General features: G+C 39.9%; 1 protein-coding gene across 1 annotated transcript; it reads right to left on the bottom strand.

Annotated features, from left to right (window-relative positions):
* Window positions 1–1,226: 1,226 nt before the first annotated feature.
* Window positions 1,227–10,224, bottom strand: LOC133615116 (lipid droplet assembly factor 1-like). Its single transcript, XM_072915754.1, has 6 exons — window positions 10,201–10,224; window positions 10,024–10,111; window positions 9,948–9,965; window positions 5,392–5,560; window positions 5,168–5,316; window positions 1,227–1,356 (listed from the first exon to the last, which is right to left on the bottom strand). The coding sequence occupies exons 2-6, from the start codon at window positions 10,084–10,086 to the stop codon at window positions 1,294–1,296; spliced, it is 462 nt and encodes a 153-aa protein (XP_072771855.1). The 5' UTR covers window positions 10,087–10,111; window positions 10,201–10,224; the 3' UTR covers window positions 1,227–1,293.
* Window positions 10,225–19,544: the final 9,320 nt, after the last annotated feature.

The following is a 19,544-nucleotide window of genomic DNA, read 5'->3' as shown; positions in this document are numbered from 1 at the left end:
CATTCACTGCTCACGTTCAACACAACTCCTGTTTCTATGAACACAACAGTCATGGTGCATTCACTGCTCACGTTCAACACAACTCCTGTTTCTGTGAACACAACAGTCACGGTGCATTCACTGCTCACGTTCAACACAACTCCTGTTTCTGTGAACACAACAGTCACGGTGCATTCACTGCTCACGTTCAACATAACTCCTGTTTCTATGAACAAAACAGTCATGGTGCATTCACTGCTCACGTTCAACACAACTCCTGTTTCTATGAACACAACAGTCATGGTGCATTCACTGCTCACGTTCAACACAACTCCTGTTTCTATGAACACAACAGTCATGGTGCATTCACTGCTCACGTTCAACACAACTCCTGTTTCTATGAACACAACAGTCATGGTGCATTCACTGCTCACGTTCAACACAACTCCTGTTTCTATGAACACAACAGTCATGGTGCATTCACTGCTCATGTTCAACATAAATTCGATCTCAATTCTGTACACTGCTGCTGGAATGTAAATGTTCCTGAGGGAACTCTCCTGAAGGGATCAATAAAGTACGATCTATCTATTCAAAAAATAAATAGATTTTAAATACATATCAGAAATAACCCTAACCTCATTGGCCTCATAAACTCCAAGAAAATAAAGTTTATTTTCAATCCGACACTCCATTAACATTCTGAACAGCTGCTGCCTTAATGTGCCACATGTTAATTGTCCCCCCGACAACGTAATCAAAGCGGAACAAAAAATATGTTCCCCTCTCAATGTACATGGTTTTGTAACAACAATAAAGTTGCATGGATTAACCCAAGGAAATACCTTTTTAATCACATTACATGTACAATATAACTTATATTTATTATTCTCACCAACGATGACATTATATATCATATGTCAGCATTATTTGATCTTCATAAGTAAGACATGAAACATTGGACAAAAAGTTGTAGTGCTCTTTTTTATTAACATTCAAATGTTTATTACACATTGTAAACATGATTGTAATATGCAGAGATGTTCTTCATAGTTTCATCCACTGTTGACATTCAAATCCGACAATACAAATCAATATTTTATTTAAATCTTGCAAAAATGACATTTGTAACAGCTTTTATGTTGCATTTGATATGACCTCATTTCTAAATCATTTAAAAATACATTTCTGTTAAATTGTAACAATAAATACATACATTCTTTATTTTATAAAAAATATTTGATTATATAATATGATATAAAGTAATGTGGAAACAGTGTTGAACATCAGCAGGTTTTGTTTTCTCCACTTGAATTATTTCATCTTGTCCTTCGTCAACATTTCCTCTTCATTGTCCTCCTCGTCGCTGACTTTCTGCTGGAAGTAGGAAACAAAAACATTTTCATAGTAACTAATTAGATGAGCATAGTAACTAATTAGATGAGCATAGTAACTAATTAGATGACCAGTAACTAATTAGATGACCATGGTAACTAATTAGATGAGCATAGTAACTAATTAGATGAGCATAGTAACTAATTAGATGAGTATAGTAACTAATTAGATGAGCATAGTAACTAATTAGATGACCATAGTAACTAATTAGATGACCAGTAAATAATTAGATGAGCATAGTAACTAATTAGATGAGCATAGTAACTAATTAGATGACCAGTAACTAATTAGATGACCATGGTAACTAATTAGATGACCATAGTATCTAATTAGATGACCATAGTAACTAATTAGATGACCAGTAAATAATTCGATGACCATGGTAACTAATTAGATGAGCATAGTACCGGTAACTAATTAGATGAGCATAGTAACTAATTAGATGACCAGTAACTAATTAGATGAGCATAGTAACTAATTACATGACCATAGTAACTAATTAGATGACCATGGTAACTAATTAGATGACCATAGTATCTAATTAGATGACCATAGTAACTAATTAGATGACCAGTAAATAATTAGATGACCAAGGTAACTAATTAGATGAGCATAGTAACTAATTAGATGAGCATAGTAACTAATTAGATGAGCATAGTAACTAATTAGATTACCAGAGTAAATAATTAGATGACCAGTAACTAATTAGATGACCATGGTAACTAATTAGATGAGCATAGTAACTAATTAGATGACCATGGTAACTAATTAGATGAGCATAGTAACTAATTAGATGACCATAGTAACTAATTAGATGAGCATAGTAACTAAATAGATGACCATAGTAACTAATTAGATGACCGTAGTAATTAATTAGATGACCATGGTAACTAATTAGATGAGCATAGTAACTAATTAGATGACCAATAACTGATTAGATGACCACAGTAACTAATTAGATGAGCATAGTAACTAATTAGATGACCAGTAACTAATTAGATGACCATAGTAACTAATTAGATGAGCATAGTAACTAATTAGATGACCAGTAACTAATTAGATGAGCATAGTAACTAATTAGATGACCAGTAACTAATTAGATGAGCATAGTAACTAATTAGTTGACCAGTAACTAATTAGATGAGCATAGTAACTAATTAGATGACCATAGTAACTAATTAGATGAGCATAGTAACTAACTAGATGAGCATAGTAACTAATTAGATGAGTATAGTAACTAATTAGATGACCAGTAACTAATTAGATGAGCATAGTAACTAATTAGATGACCAGTAACTAATTAGATGAGCATAGTAACTAATTAGATGACCAGTAACTAATTAGATGAGCATAGTAACTAATTAGATGAGCATAGTAACTAATTAGATGACCAGTAACTAATTAGATGAGCATAGTAACTAATTAGATGAGCATAGTAACTAATTAGATGAGTATAGTAACTAATTACATGACCATAGCAACTAATTAGATGAGTATAGTAACTAATTAGATGACCATGGTAACTAATTAGATGAGCATAGTAACTAATTAGATGAGCATAGTAACTAATTAGATGAGCATAGTAACTAATTACATGACCATAATAACTAATTAGATGAGCATAGTAACTAATTAGATGACCAGAGTAACTAATTAGATGACCAGTAACTAATTAGATGACCATCATAACTAATTAGATGACCAGTAACTGATTAGATGACCACAGTAACTAATTAGATGACCATAGTAACTAATTAGATGAGCATAGTAACTAATTACATGACCAGTAACTAATTAGATGAGCATAGTAACTAATTAGATGACCATGGTAACTAATTAGATGAGCATAGTAACTAATTAGATGAGTATAGTAACTAATTAGATGACCATGGTAACTAATTAGATGAGCATAGTAACTAATTAGATGAGCATAGTAACTAATTAGATGAGTATAGTAACTAATTAGATGAGTATAGTAACTAATTAGATGAGTATAGTAACTAGTATATGATGCAGATTCCAAGCATGTAAAGACTTAGTATAGTTGAAGACTTAGTTAGTGTGATTATAAAAGATAATATTGGCAGCTAAACTTTACATCTTAAACATCTAAATAAATTATTTGAGAATGTCCGAGGGGCCAGATTGAAGTACTTAACGGGCCACATGTGGCCCCCGGGCCTACATTGGTCCAGGTCTGATCTACACACCAACATTCATACATACCTTAAACCCCAAATCCTAACTCCTTAACTGTAACTCTAACCTGAACTCAAACCCAACTCCTAAACCCTTTGTATATAAATCCTAAAACAAACTAAGTCCTAAAATCCTAATCCTGATTGAACTCGGAACTCAAACCCTACCCCTAACTCTGAACCCATAAACCCAAACCTTAACCTTCATGCCTAGTCCTAACCCTACTAGAAAAACACAATAAACCCAATTTTAACCTCAATTTTAAATGTAACCCAAAATCTAACCCTAACCCTTACCCATAGCTCCTAAACCCCAAACCTAAATACCAAACCTAAACCTTTTACCCATACTTCTAAATACTAAAACTAACCTTAACCCTGCCTATGTAGAAGTAGTTTTCAAGAGTGGGACCATAGCACCTTGTAAAGGACTTTACTCCCAGGGAGATTAGTCTAATATTTATCTCATTCTAATCCTTGTTAAAGGTGAAGTTGCTAGACCTTGGTCAGCTGTGATGTGTGGTAGACCTTGGTCAGCTGTGAGATGTGGTAGAAGTTGATGAAGGTGAAGTTGCTAGACCTTGGTCAGCTGTGAGATGTGGTAGAAGTTGTTAAAGGTGAAGTTGCTAGACCTTGGTCATCTGTGAGGTGTGGTAGAAGTTGTTAAAGGTGAAGTTGCTAGACCTTGGTCAGCTGTGAGGTGTGGTAGAAGTTGTTAAAGGTGAAGTTGCTAGACCTTGGTCATCTGTGAGGTGTGGTAGAAGTTGTTAAAGGTGAAGTTGCTAGACCTTGATCATCTGTGAGGTGTGGTAGAAGTTGTTAAAGGTGAAGTTGCTAGACCTTGGTCATCTGTGAGGTGTGGTAGAAGTTGTTAAAGGTGAAGTTGTTAGACCATGGTCATCTGTGAGGTGTGGTAGAAGTTGTTAAAGGTGAAGTTGCTAGACCTTGGTCATCTGTGAGGTGTGGTAGAAGTTGTTAAAGGTGAAGTTGCTAGACCTTGGTCATCTGTGAGGTGTGGTAGAAGTTGTTAAAGGTGAAGTTGCTAGACCATGGTCATATGTGAGGTGTGGTAGATGTTGTTAAAGGTGAAGTTGCTAGACCTTGGTCATCTGTGAGGTGTGGTAGAAGTTGTTAAAGGTGAAGTTGCTAGACCTTGGTCATCTGTGAGGTGTGGTAGAAGTTGTTAAAGGTGAAGTTGCTAGACCTTGGTCATCTGTGAGGTGTGGTAGAAGTTGTTAAAGGTGAAGTTGCTAGACCTTGGTCAGCTGTGAGGTGTGGTAGAAGTTGTTAAAGGTAAAGTTGCTAGACCTTGGTCAGCTGTGAGATGTGGTAGAAGTTGTTAAAGGTAAAGTTGCTAGACCTTGGTCAGCTGTGAGGTGTGGTAGAAGTTGTTAAAGGTGAAGTTGCTAGACCTTGGTCATCTGTGAGGTGTGGTAGACCTTGGTCATCTGTGAGGTGTGGTAGAAGTTGTTAAAGGTGAAGTTGCTAGACCTTGGTCATCTGTGAGGTGTGTTAGAAGTTGTTAAAGGTGAAGTTGCTAGACCTTGGTCATCTGTGAGGTGTGGTAGAAGTTGTTAAAGGTGAAGTTGCTAGACCTTGGTCATCTGTGAGGTGTGGTAGAAGTTGATCAGGCTGGAGACGGTGACGTAAAAGGCTGCAAAGATGGCTGACATCATCACGGAGAAGAAGGCCAGGCCGGAGAGGACGCAGAGCAGAGTGATGGCCGCCACGCTCAGCAGGAACCCTGACAACACAACATTGATACACATGATCATGTGACAGTGATGTTGTTGTTGTTGTTGTTGTTGCTGCTGCTTACCCTCCAAAAACACCAAGCTGACTGCCGACATGATGGCGGTGGCCACAGCGAACGCGAGGAAGATTCCCACTGGAACTGCAGCCGTGACACAGAAGAAGAAGACGGCCAGAGCCAACACAGGACGTCCACTCAGGTACTGACCCACTCTGCTGTTCATCAGCAGTGTTACCTATGAACACAACAGTCATGGTGCATTCACTGCTCACGTTCAACACAACTCCTGTTTCTATGAACACAACAGTCATGGTGCATTCACTGCTCACGTTCAACACAACTCCTGTTTCTATGAACACAACAGTCATGGTGCATTCACTGCTCACGTTCAACTTAACTCCTGTTTCTATGAACACAACAGTCATGGTGCATTCACTGCTCACGTTCAACACAACTCCTGTTACCTATGAACACAACAGTCATGGTGCATTCACTGCTCACGTTCAACATAACTCCTGTTTCTAGGATTCCTTTGGACAAGGTAAAAATTGATTTTCAAGACAAAAAATGATTTTCAAGGAAAAAGATGATTTTCAAGACAAAAAAATATTTTCAAGGTAAAAGTTGATTTTCAAGACAAAAAATTATTCAAGATAAAAGTTGATTTTCATGACAAAAAAATGATTTTCAAGGAAAAAGATGATTTTTAAGACAACAAATTATTTTCAAAGTAAAAGTTGATTTTCATGACAAAAAATGATTTAAGGGAAAAAATTATTTTCAAGGTAAAAAATTATTTTCAAGACAAAAAAAAATTTTCAAGGTAAAAAATTATTTTCAAGACAAAAAAGATTTTCAAGGTAAAAGTTGATTTTCGAGACAAAAAATTATTTTCAAGGTAAAAAATTATTTAAGGTAAAAGTTGATTTTCAAGGTAAAAAATTATTTAAGGAAAAAAATATTTAAGGAAAAAGATGATTTTCAAGACAAAAAATGATTTTCAAAGTAAAAGTTGATTTTCATGACAAAAAATGACTTTCAAGGTAAAAGTTGATTTTCATGACAAAAAATGATTTTCAAGGTAAAAGATGATTTTCATGACAAAAAAAGATTTTCAAGGGAAAAAATTATTTAAGGTAAAAAATTATTTAAGACAAAAAAAGATTTTCAAGGTAAAAAATAATTTTCAACACAAAAAAAGATTTTCAAGGTAAAAGTTGATTTTCAAGGTAAAAAATGATTTAAGGAAAAAAAAAAATAAGGTAAAAGTTGATTTTCAAGACAAAAAAATGATTTTCAAAGTAAAAGTTGATTTTCATGACAAAAATGATTTTCAAGGTAAAAGTTGATTTTCATGACAAAAAATGATTTTCAAGGTAAAAGATGATTTTCAAGACAAAAAATGATTTTCAAAGTAAAAGTTGATTTTCATGACAAAAAATTATTTTCAAGGTAAAAGATGATTTTCATGACAAAAAAAGATTTTCAAGACAAAAAAAGATTTAAAGGTAAAACATTATTTAAGACAAAAAAAGATTTTCAAGGTAAAAAATAATTTTCAACACAAAAAAAGATTTTCAAGGTAAAAGTTGATTTTCAAGGTAAAAAATTATTTAAGGAAAAAAAATATTTAAGGTAAAAGTTGATTTTCAAGATAAAAAAATGATTCTCAAAGTAAAAGTTGATTTTCATGACAAAAATGATTTTCAAGGTAAAAGATGATTTTCATGACAAAAAATGATTTTCAAGGTAAAAGATGATTTTCAAGACAAAAAATGATTGTCAAAGTAAAAGTTGATTTTCATGACAAAAAATGACTTTCAAAGTAAAAGTTGATTTTCATGACAAAAAATGATTTTCAGGTAAAAGTTCATTTTCATGACAAAAAATTATTTTCAAGGTAAAAGATGATTTTCAAGACAAAAAATGATTTTCAAAGTAAAAGTTGATTTTCATGACAAAAAATTATTTTCAAGGTAAAAGATGATTTTCATGACAAAAAAGATTTTCAAGGGAAAAAATTATTTAAGGTAAAAAATTATTTAAGACAAAAAAAGATTTTCAAGGTAAAAAATTATTTTCAACACAAAAAATTATTTTCAAGGTAAAAAATTATTTAAGGAAAAAAATATTTAAGGTAAAAGTTGATTTTCAAGACAAAAAATGATTTTCAAGGGAAAAAATAATTTAAGGTAAAAGTTGATTTTCAAGGGAAAAAATGATTTAAGGAAAAAAATATTTTCAAGGAAAAAGATGATTTTCAAGACAAAAAATGATTTTCAAAGTAAAAGTTGATTTTCATGACAAAAAAATGATTTTCAAGGTAAAAGATGATTTTCATGACAAAAAATGATTTTCAAGGTAAAGGATGATTTTCATGACAAAAAATGATTTTCAAAGTAAAAGTTGATTTTCATGACAAAAAATTATTTTCAAGGTAAAAGATGATTTTCATGACAAAAAAAGATTTTCAAGGGAAAAAATGATTTAAGGTAAAAAATTATTTAAGACAAAAAAAGATTTTCAAGGTAAAAAATTATTTTCAACACAAAAAATTATTTTCAAGGTAAAAGTTGATTTTCAAGGTAAAAAATGATTTAAGGAAAAAAATATTTAAGGTAAAAGTTGATTTTCAAGACAAAAAATTATTTTCAAGGGAAAAAATAATTTAAGGTAAAAGTAGATTTTCAAGACAAAAAATTATTTTCAAGGGAAAAAATAATTTAAGGTAAAAGTAGATTTTCAAGGGAAAAAATGATTTAAGGAAAAAAATATTTTCAAGGAAAAAGATGATTTTCAAGACAAAAAATGATTTTCAATGTAAAAGTTGATTTTCATGACAAAAAATTTTCAAGGTAAAAGGTAATTTTCATGACAAAAAATGATTTTCAAGGTAAAAGATGATTTTCAAGACAAAAAATTATTTTCAAAGTAAAAGTTGATTTTCATGACAAAAAAATATTTTCAAGTGAAAAAATTATTTAAGGTAAAAAATTATTTAAGACAAAAAAAGATTTTCAAGGAAAAAAATTATTTTCAACACAAAAAAAGATTTTCAAGGTAAAAGTTGATTTTCAAGACAAAAAATGATTTTCAAGGTAAAAAATGATTTAAGCAAAAAAATATTTAAGGTAAAAGTTGATTTTCAAGACAAAAAATTATTTTCAAGGGAAAAAATAATTTAAGGTAAAAGTTGATTTTCAAGGTAAAAAATGATTTAAGGAAAAAAATATTTTCAAGGAAAAAGATGATTTTCAAGACAAAAAAATTATTTTCAAAGTAAAAGTTGATTTTCATGACAAAAAATTATTTTCAAGGTAAAAGATGATTTTCATGACAAAAAAATATTTTCAAGGTAAAAGATGATTTTCATGACAAAAAATGATTTTCAAAGTAAAAGTTGATTTTCATGACAAAAAATTATTTTCAAGGTAAAAGATGATTTTCAAGACAAAAAAAAGATTTTCAAGGTAAAAGATGATTTAAGACAAAAAATTATTTTCAAAGTAAAAAATTATTTTCAAGACAAAAAAAGATTTAAAAGGTAAACAATTATTTTCAAGACCAAAAAAGATTTAAAAGGTAAAAGTTGATTTTAAGGGAAAAAATTATTTTCAAGGTAAAAAATTATTTTCAAGACAAAAAAAGATTTAAAAGGTAAACAATTATTTTCAAGACCAAAAAAGATTTAAAAGGTAAAAAATTATTTTCAAGACAAAAAAAGATTTAAAAGGTAAACAATTATTTTCAAGACCAAAAAAGATTTAAAAGGTAAAAGTTGATTTTCAAGGTAAAAAATTATTTAAGGAAAAAAATATTTTCAAGGAAAAAGATGATTTTCAAGACAAAAAATGATTTTCAAAGTAAAAGTTGATTTTCAAAGTAAAAGATGATTTTCATGACAAAAAATGATTTTCAAGGTAAAAGATGATTTTCAAGACAAAAAATTATTTAAGGTAAAAGATGATTTTCAAGACAAAAAAATATTTTCAAGGTAAAAGTTGATTTTCATGACAAAAAATTATTTTCAAGACAAAAATGATTTTCAAGGTAAAAGTTGATTTTCAAGACAAAAAATGATTTTCAAGGTAAAAGTTGATTTTCATGACAAAAAATAATTTTCAAGGAAAAAAATATTTTTCAAGGTAAAAGTTGATTTTCAAGACAAAAAATGATATGAACATTTGAATTTGACCATATTTTACTTTTATTGCATCATTGTCAAATGTGGGATTAGTTTGTCCTTTTCAGACAGTTTTGAGGTACATTTAGGTGGGAGCACATAGCAATAATAACCTCTCATCATAAATACTTAAATATAAATGACATATAAGAATGATCTCCTCCACTTGGTACATTGGAAAGTAGCTCGCCTGCTGTTGGCCAAAACTCACCACATCTCCATACCTGGTCAGAGACTTTGGTCCAGCCTTCCCATGTGGCTTACCTTGGGGTTGCTGTAGACCTGCTCAGAGACTGTGGTCCAGCCTTCCCCATGTGACTTACCTTGGGGTTGCTGTAGACCTGGTCAGAGACTGTGGTCCAGCCTTCCCATGTGACTTACCTTGGGGTTACTGTAGACCTGGCCAGAGACTGTGGTCCAGCCTTGCCATGTGACTTACCTTGGGGTTGCTGTAGACCTGGTCAGAGACTGTGGTCCAGCCTTCCCATGTGGCTTACCTTGGGGTTTCTGTAGACCTGGTCAGAGACTGTGGTCCAGCCTTCCCACAGCTGCTGCATCTCAGCGCGGCTGTGTTGCATCACACACGAGACGTCAAAGGACAAACTGTCAACAAGACTTGAGTTAGTCCTGTCAAAAGTTGTGGACATGATTCAGAGTGAGAGAAGTTAGCTGCTGTGAAAGTTGATACACACCTGAAGAGTGAAGAGTGAAGAGTGAAGAGTGAGGAAGGTGTTCCAACACTAAAGAGTGATCAACATGAGAGAACTCATACTTTTATTCTCCTTCCTCCTTCCTCCTCCCTCTTCCTATTCTTGCCCTGCCCACTGACGTCACTCAGTACTTTGCTGCTCTCTGGTGGTTGACTGGGGAAGTGCAGCCTTTCACAAAGGTGAAGACTCCACTACACACACACACACACACACATATATATATATATTCACCATTTGATTGGCAGCAGTTAACGGGTTATGTTTAAAAGCTCATACCAGCATTCTTCCCTGCTTGCCACTCAGCGTCAAGGCTTGGAATTGGGGGTTAAATCACCAAAAATTATTCCTGGGCGCGGCGCCGCTGCTGCCCACTGCTCCCCTCACCTCCCAGACGGTGATCAAGGGGATGGGTCAAATGCAGAGGACAAATTTCATTACACCTAGTGTGTGTGTGACAATCATTGCTACTTTAACTTAACTTTAACTTTACACATACAAACTGTAGCACACAAAAAAGCACATTTAATAAAAAAAAACGTTATTATGGTCTTACCTTTGCTTATAAATGAAGTCCATGCGCCGCAACTAAAGCCCTCACTTAAACTTTCCGCGTGCAAGATTGAATCTATTTAAAAAAGTGTAACCGAGGGTTTATAAATGTGGCCTATACTGTATGAAACTACAAAATAACAAACACGGAGGCTCCAGTTTACACGAGGACCACTTTATTTACCTTCTTTCAAAAACCTCCGCAACGTGACATCACGTCCGCTCTTAGCGCCTTCAAAATAAGAGCTCAAGGCATATACTGTATAACAGCGCATAACAGGAACTTAACATCACAAAGAGGAAAGCCCATGAAAATAGGTTACAAAAGTTATTTAATAAGACGTCAAAAAGTGCAAAAACAATAATGTTCGTGTTGGAGGAGTTGTGAATTAGGTACACCTGCAGTCTGCAGGTGTACCTAATGTTGTGTCCCTGCAGTCATTCACAACTCCTCCAACACCAACATTATTGTTTTTGCTCTTTTTGGCTTCTTATGAAATATTTTTTTTAAATAGATACAATCTTGCACGTGGAAAGTTTAAGTGTGGGCTTTAGTTGATATAACAATTCTACGGCGGGGGTGCAGAAGTCGAGCCTCAGCCAGTGCGTCTTTTGCAGCCGTTTTATGATCGCTCAGCACAAGAAATACGTTACACACATACAGTTGTTGACAAAATACACTGTACATTATATACCTCAGCTAACTAAACTATGGAAATGTATAATATAATTCATATAGCAATACAGTCTCACTGCACAGCAGGCCAGCAGTTAGCCGAGCCGTTGCGCAATCCATGTTGAGGCACTGAGTGACGTGCCTCACCTGGCTGCTGTTCACCGCACCGTCTCTTCTCAGTATTTGAGCGGCAAATGTGAAAAATCAGCGATTTTGAATAAAAATAATCTAAAACGGGTGAAGTTAAATGGAAAATAACTTTATAGTATAATCACTGGATACATTTAACAATTTAATTAATTTTTTTTCTTTTTACATTTTTTTTCTTTCCATGATGGCAGGTGAGGCACTGCACGTCACTGGTATGTATGTATGTATGTATGTATGTATATATATATATATATATATATATATATATATATATATAATTGACACACATACATATATACATATATATATATATATATATATATATATATATATATATATATATATATATATATATGTATTAGAGATGCGCGGTTTGCGGGCACAACCGCGGAGTCCGCGGATTATCCGCGGATCGGGCAGATGAAATTAAAAAAAATTAGATTTTATCCGCGGGTCGGGTCGTGGAAATTAAAAAAAGAAAGATTTTAAATAGATTCAGGCGGGTGGCAGTTAAACCAATTGGTAAATATATATACATATTAAATGTTGTTACCCACATACGAAAAACGAGCAGGCACCTGCAGCATATGCCACAACAGAAGAAAAAAAAAAAAGAGATGGACACTTTTACGGAGCGGAGAAGGGACGCCTCGCCGGGGTCGGGACCGAGGCCCCTTCCCCCGAGAGGGCCCCACCGGGAGCCGTAGCTGAGGCGATCCGCGAGAAGGGCCCGACGCACGTCCAGGGTCACCACCGCGCCCACCGCACCGTCCGCCTTCGCCGCGGCCGGCGTCACGCGCAGCAGGTAAGCAGCTTACCTGCCCGCCACCCCCGTGGCCGGGGGCTCGTAACAGGGGTCACTCCGCGCGCTCCGCCCGCGCAGCTTACCTGCCCGCCACCCCTGTTGCCGGGGGCGCGTAACAGGGGTCACTCTGCGCGCAGTGCGCTCACGAAAGGGGTGGGGCTCACCCTGGTTGATATAGACAGCAGGACGGTGGCCATGGAAGTTGGAACCCGCTAAGGAGTGTGTAACAACCCACCTGCCGAATCAACTAGCCCTGAAAATGGATGGCGCTGGAGCGTCGGGCCCATACCCGGCCGTCGCCGGCAGCGAGACGCGCTTGGAGGTGCGCTCAGCGCGGCTCCCATATGATTGCGCACTGGTGTGCGTCTGGGTCGTGACAGCGTGGCACGCGAACGTCTGTGCTGCATTGGATCAGTCTCCTTTCTTTAACAGGCAAAAGCTTTATAACCTCACTAATGCCTTGCATCGTCTATATTAGATATATAACAACGGGCGGGTGCGGTTCTGATCAAATGTTACATCGGGTGGATGGCGGATGGTTGACGACTTTCTGATGCGGTTGCGGATGAAATAATTGCCTATCCGCGCATCTCTAATATGTATATATGTATGTATGTATATATGTATATGTATATTAATGTGTGTCACCTCAGTCAAGCAGCATGCAGAGGTAACCATCTATCAAAGGTAACATCTATGACCTCTCAACCTCCATCTTCACTCTCTCTGGGCTCAACCGTTCTTTTCCCAGCTGCTGCCAACACTTGTCTACTCTCTAATGCTGACATAGAAGACAACACTTGTCCACTCACTAAGTGATGACATAGCAGACACGTCTGCATGCTGCTGCACCAGCACTAATGCTTCTTGTTAGGAACTGGTCAAGGGGAGGTGATCCCGGGATGCAGAGACGGGAGGCAAGTTTGAAATACAAAAAGTAATATATTTAATAAGTCCAAAAATGTAACAAAGAGCGATGGGGCAAAAAGTGCACACCATGTATATCAACAAAACAGGTTCCTCTGTGGTTGGCAGGGAGGAGGCCAGGGTGCACCAAGTACTGCATAAAGTCTTTGTTGCCTCAAGGAGGCTAGGGAACAAACACAAAGAAGTTAGCAATAACAGGACAAGGGAAAGCAACGTACCATGAGGCGAAGTAGGTGCATGCACGTGCGGAGTTCAGGAAACAATGACCAGCAAGGTCAAGCTGTAGGTGATGAGCTTAAGTACTGGCGGGCTAATTGCGAGCAGGTGTGTCACCAGGTCCGCACCTCGCCGAGGATGAATCACTAAAACACAGGTGCAGACAACAGAGAAGGCAGGAACACACTAAAACACAACAGTACCCCCCCCTCAATGGACGCCACCTGGCGGCTTACCTGGCTTCTCCGGAAAACGAATATAAAAAGCAGTTAACAGTGAAGGGTCTAAAATAAGTGAACGCGGGACCCAGGATCGGTCCTCGGGGCCGTAACCCTCCCAGTCGACCAGATACTGGAAACCCCTGCCCCTTCTCCTCACGTCGAGAATGGCCTTGACCGTGAATGCCTGGTGGCCATCAATAAGTCTGGGAGGTGGAGGAGGCACCTCTGGAGGACTCAAGGGACTGGAGGACACAGGCTTGAGCAGGGAGACGTGGAAAGAGGGATGAATCTTGAGAGAGTCCGGAAGGCGTAGTCGAACCGATGAGGGATTGATGACTCGCTCAATGGGGTAAGGTCCAATGAATCGTGGCTGCAGTTTCTTGGAGACCACCTGGAGAGGTAAATCACGAGAGGATAGCCATACCTTCTGACCGGGCCTGTAATCCGGTGCTGTGCTGCGGTGGCGGTTAGCGATACGCTGGTTGCGCTCCGAGGTGCGTGACAGAGCAGACCGGGTATTTTGCCATGCTTGCCGTGCGCGGTGTAGGTGGGCCGCAACAGATGGGACGGCGACTTCTGATTCCAGGGAAGGAAAAGCGGGAGGTTGGTACCCGTAGGCGGAGTGAAATGGAGACATGCCTGTAGCGGAGCTGACGAGTGTGTTGTGAGCGTACTCAATCCAATGTAGACAAAGTTCCCAGGAGGCCGGCTGCTGATGGCAAACGCAGCGGATGGCAGCTTCCAGATCCTGGTTTGTGCGCTCAGTCTGACCGTTTGTCTGCGGGTGGTATCCAGAAGAAAGGCTCGGCGATGCCCCAAACGCCTTGCAGAAGGCCTTCCAAACCGCCGAAGAAAATTGTGGCCCTCTGTCCGAGACCACATCCACCGGGATACCATGCAGCCGGAACACGTGACGTACCAGCAGATCTGCAGTCTCTAGTGCGGAGGGCAACTTTGGAAGAGGGATGAAATGAGCCATTTTTGAAAAGCGGTCCACCAAAGTCAATATAACAGTGTTGCCCCTTGATGGTGGAAGTCCTGTGACGAAATCCAATGCCACATGGGACCACGGGCGGGAGGGGATGGGGAGTGGCCGCAGAAGGCCAGCTGGTGCCCGATGTGACGCCTTATTGCGGGCACAGGTGGTACAGGCAGACACAAACTCTTTCACGTCAGCCCTGAAAGTTGGCCACCAGAAGCGCTGGGCTAGGAGGAAAGTAGTACGGGTGATACCTGGGTGGCAGGCGATCTTGGAGCTGTGGGCCCAGTTTAAGACTTCCGGCCGGAGTTCTGGGATAACGAATAAGCGCCCCTGCGGACAGTTCTTGGGAGAGGGAACATTCTTGATTCCTTCTGTCACGCGACCCTCGATGTCCCACTGTAGCGCTCCCAGCACTTGTGATGGAGGGATGATGGTCTCGGTCTTGACCCCTTCCTCGGGGCAGGCGTACATTCTAGACAAGGCGTCTGGCTTACCATTCTGGGAGCCGGGTCGGAAGGTCATGGTAAAATTGAATCTGGCGAAGAATAGCGCCCACCTAGCTTGTCTTGGGTTGAGCCGTTGAGCAGTCCGAATGTAGGCCAGATTCTTGTGGTCCGTGAATACCACAAATGGTGTCTCCGAGCCCTCCAGCCAGTGCCTCCATTCTTGTAGCGCCAAGACAACGGCAAGTAGTTCTCTATTACCAATGTCATAATTGCGTTCCGCTGGGGTCAGGCGGCGTGAGAAGAAGGCACAGGGGTGCAGCCTCTGGTCGGAGGTGGAGCGCTGGGAGAGAACAGCTCCCACGCCGGAGTCAGACGCGTCAACCTCGACAAAAAATTGAGAGGAAACGTTAGGGTGGACAAGAACTGGTGCAGAAGTAAATAACAATTTAAGCTTATCAAAGGAAGTCTGTGTCTCAGAGGTCCACAAAAAGGGAGGTTTAGTGGAAGTGAGTCTAGTAAGTGGTTCAGCTACCTGACTAAAATTTCGGACAAAACGGCGATAAAAATTAGCAAAACCAAGAAACCTTTGGAGGTGTTTTCTAGAAGTGGGTGTGGGCCAATCAACCACCGACTTGATTTTTGCGGGATCCGCTCGGAGTTGACCCTTCTCCACAATAAAACCCAAGAACGGAACAGACTCTGAGTGAAACACGCACTTTTCGGCCTTGACATAAAGTCGATTCTCGAGAAGACGTTGGAGAACTAGGCGAACATGCTGGACGTGAAGTTCGGGAGTAGGCGAGAAAACGAGGATATCGTCTAAGTAGACGACCACAAATCGGTCAAGCATGTCGCGCAAGACATCATTTATGAGGCTTTGAAAAACAGCCGGCGCATTAGTGAGGCCAAAAGGCATGACCAGGTATTCAAAGTGTCCAAGTGGGGTATTAAACGCGGTCTTCCATTCATCACCTTGCTTAATCCGGACTAAGTGATATGCGTTGCGGAGGTCCAGCTTGGTGAAGTGTCTAGCAGTGTGTAGAGGGTTAAAAGCAGAGTTGAGAAGCGGGAGAGGATATTTATTTTTGACAGTAATACTGTTAAGGGCTCGGTAATCAATACAAGGGCGGAGTGTCTTATCCTTCTTTTCTACAAAGAAAAACCCGGCGGCTAGAGGAGAGTTAGAGGGACGGATGAGACCAGAAGCAAGCGAAGTGGTGATATAGTCCTCTAGTGACTCTCTTTCATGTTTCGAAATGTTATAAAGGCGTGATGAAGGGAGTGTGGCGCCAGGGAGGAGATTAATACAACAGTCATAAGGACGGTGTGGAGGTAACGACAACGCGCGGTCCTTGCTGAAAACCTCTTTAAGGTCGTGGTAAGCAGTGGGCACAGTTGACAGATCTATGACCTCCTGAATGACGATACGTGTGGCCCCTGTGCGAGGGCATGCGGACCGCAGACAGTGAATATGGCAAAAAACCCCCCAGTTAATGATAGTAGTCTTGGCCCAGTCAATATGGGGATTATGTTTAGCTAGCCAGGTAAGTCCGAGCACAACAGGAGCGGAACGAGAGGGAATGATGAGAAAATTGATTAACTCAAAATGGTTACCAGATAATTTAAGCGATAAGGGCTGAGTCTGGTGAGTAACGCTCGCCAGGTGACCTCCATCGAGGGATCGAACTACTCTAGGTCTGGGTAATTTGGCAACGGGTATGGAAAAACGTCTAACAAGTGCCTCATCGATAAAATTGTCATCAGAACCAGAGTCAATTAGAGCCCTAATGTCCAAACTCTGCTCCTTATCCCAGGCGAGCATACCCGTGAGTTGGAGCCTTGACAGTGTCTGACCTGTAGATGGCAGTAGAGGAGCCGGATCGGTCGCTGGAGGGAGTAAAGCTGGAACACAGCGGGGTGGCGAAGCTTGAGTGCGTAGGGGAGGCGAAGCTTGAGTCCGTAGTGGAGGCGAAGCTTGAGTACGTAGTGGAGACGAAGCTTGAGTACGTAGTGGAGGCGAAGCTTGAGTGCGGCGGCGGTCAGGACGATGAGGACAGTGGGATAAGCGATGCTCAGCTTTGCCGCAATATAAACACAGCCGGAGGCGAAGGCGACGATCTCTCTCAGCTGGAGAGAGACGATTTCCTCCGAGCTGCATCGGTTCCTTTTCCAGTGATATCGGCGGGGCATCGACACTGGGTATCGGTGTGAAGGTTTGACGCGCTTCATGGCCACTCCCACTATGCATCGAAGAGCAGAGTTCCTGGTGTAGGAACCTCTCTCTTTCCCAGTCAACGAGGCGATTTTCAATCCTCGCAGCCAGAGCAACGAGCTCGTCGAGGCTGTCAGGAGTCTTGAGCGGGATCATTTGTTTCCGGACTCGATCAGCCAGACCAAGGGAGAAGACGTCCACCAATGCGGAAGTGGGCCATCCGCTTTCAGCAGCCAGCCTTCGGAATTCAATAGCGAAGTCTGTGACGCTGCGCTGTCCTTGCTGCAGACGTAATAATGATCGGGCCGCTTCGCGTCCTGGCATCTCGCGTTGAAAAATGTTCTTCATGGCTTTGGAAAAAGCGGCGTACGAGGCACACACCGGAGATTGACGCGCCCATTCTGCGGTGGCCCAGGCGGACGCCCGGCCACTCATGTGGGACATGACAAAAGCCACGCGAGCTCTTTCAGTGTAAAAAGAAGTGGGTAAAAGTTCAAAATAGATTTCACACTGGGTGAGAAAGGGAAGCACGTCACCTGACTCGCCGGAGAAACGCTCAGGCTTGGAGAGTGGTGGACAAGGAGCAGGAGGGGTGTCGTTAGGCAACGGAACATCTGTGGAACGTGGACGTGTCTGCTGGGCTGCTGGGTCGACAGTAGGGGAAGAAATCGCCTGCAGCGCGGTGAGTACACTTCCAAACTGTCCCTCTAATGCATCAAGGCGGCCGGCTTGGCGTTCCGCTATGGTGTTGACGCAAGCCCCAAGCACGCCAAATTGTTCCTCCTGTTGACCAAGTCGTTTGGCCTGCTGTTGCAGCGCCCTCTTTACTTGGTCAGTCTCTGCGGGATCCATGTTGTGGCTGGTCATTATGTTAGGAACTGGTCAAGGGGAGGTGATCCCGGGATGCAGAGACGGGAGGCAAGTTTGAAATACAAAAAGTAATATATTTAATAAGTCCAAAAATGTAACAAAGAGCGATGGGGCAAAAAGTGCACACCATGTATATCAACAAAACAGGTTCCTCTGTGGTTGGCAGGGAGGAGGCCAGGGTGCACCAAGTACTGCATAAAGTCTTTGTTGCCTCAAGGAGGCTAGGGAACAAACACAAAGAAGTTAGCAATAACAGGACAAGGGAAAGCAACGTACCATGAGGCGAAGTAGGTGCATGCACGTGCGGAGTTCAGGAAACAATGACCAGCAAGGTCAAGCTGTAGGTGATGAGCTTAAGTACTGGCGGGCTAATTGCGAGCAGGTGTGTCACCAGGTCCGCACCTCGCCGAGGATGAATCACTAAAACACAGGTGCAGACAACAGAGAAGGCAGGAACACACTAAAACACAACACTTCTAAAGCTGCATGAAGACCATGCAGTGTGCAGATAGCAATGCCACACTTCTTATTCCTTCTACGTAAGTAGATCTTTCTTCCTCCCTGGAGCCCATACGTCATCATCATCATCATCATCGTCACATGATGGTGACTCACCGTGACGCTAGTCTCTACTCATCCAGCAGAGGGCGTTGTGGTAAATAAAAAGCTTCCATCCATCCATTTTTTTACACGTGTCCCTCTGGGAGGGGTGCTGCACTCGGGCGGAAGGCGGCGGACACCCTGGACAAGTCACTATCTGCAGTGCCAACACTGATATAATAATAATAATAATAATTTAAATATATTCATACATGACTGGATATTAACTTCTTGAACATCTTTTTTACTTCTTTATTCAAACCAAGTTATTAGCAGCATAGCTCGGCCGGTAGAGTGGCCGTGCCAGCAACTTGAGGGTTCCAGGTTCGATTCCCGCTAGTCGCTGCCGTCGTGTCCTTGGGCAAGACACTTCACCCACCTGCTCCCAGTGCCACCCACACTGCTTTAAATGGAACTTAGATATTGGCTTTCACTATGTAAAGCACTTTGAGTCACTAGAGAAAAGCGCTATATAAATATATAAGGAATATCAGTTTCCATATCGATAAAATCCCAACGATACACATCCCTAATATGTTGGAATTTAAATGTTATTTTTAGATAAATAATATTAATTTTTGGGGTACCAAAGTCATTTTCTCTAACATTTTTTTTTTTTAACTAAAACTATTTCCATTTATTTACATTTCATATAATAATAATGAATATAAA

This window comes from Nerophis lumbriciformis, linkage group LG22 (assembly GCF_033978685.3).
Source record: "Nerophis lumbriciformis linkage group LG22, RoL_Nlum_v2.1, whole genome shotgun sequence".
NCBI lineage: Eukaryota > Metazoa > Chordata > Actinopteri > Syngnathiformes > Syngnathidae > Nerophis > Nerophis lumbriciformis.
Note: the sequence above shows the minus strand (reverse complement) of the source record. Positions and strands in the feature narration are given on the sequence as shown.

Excerpts from the sequence above, each read along its gene's own strand:
- LOC133615116 (XM_072915754.1), bottom strand. The coding sequence starts at position 10,086 with ATGCAACACAGCCGCGCTGAGATGCAGCAGCTGTGGGAAGGCTGGACC. Across the intron at positions 5,317-5,391 it reads CAGCTTGGTGTTTTTGGAGG|GGTTCCTGCTGAGCGTGGCG; the intron begins GTAAGCAGCAGC and ends TTGTGTTGTCAG. Across the intron at positions 1,357-5,167 it reads ACACCTCACAGATGACCAAG|CAGAAAGTCAGCGACGAGGA; the intron begins GTCTAGCAACTT and ends TCCTACTTCCAG.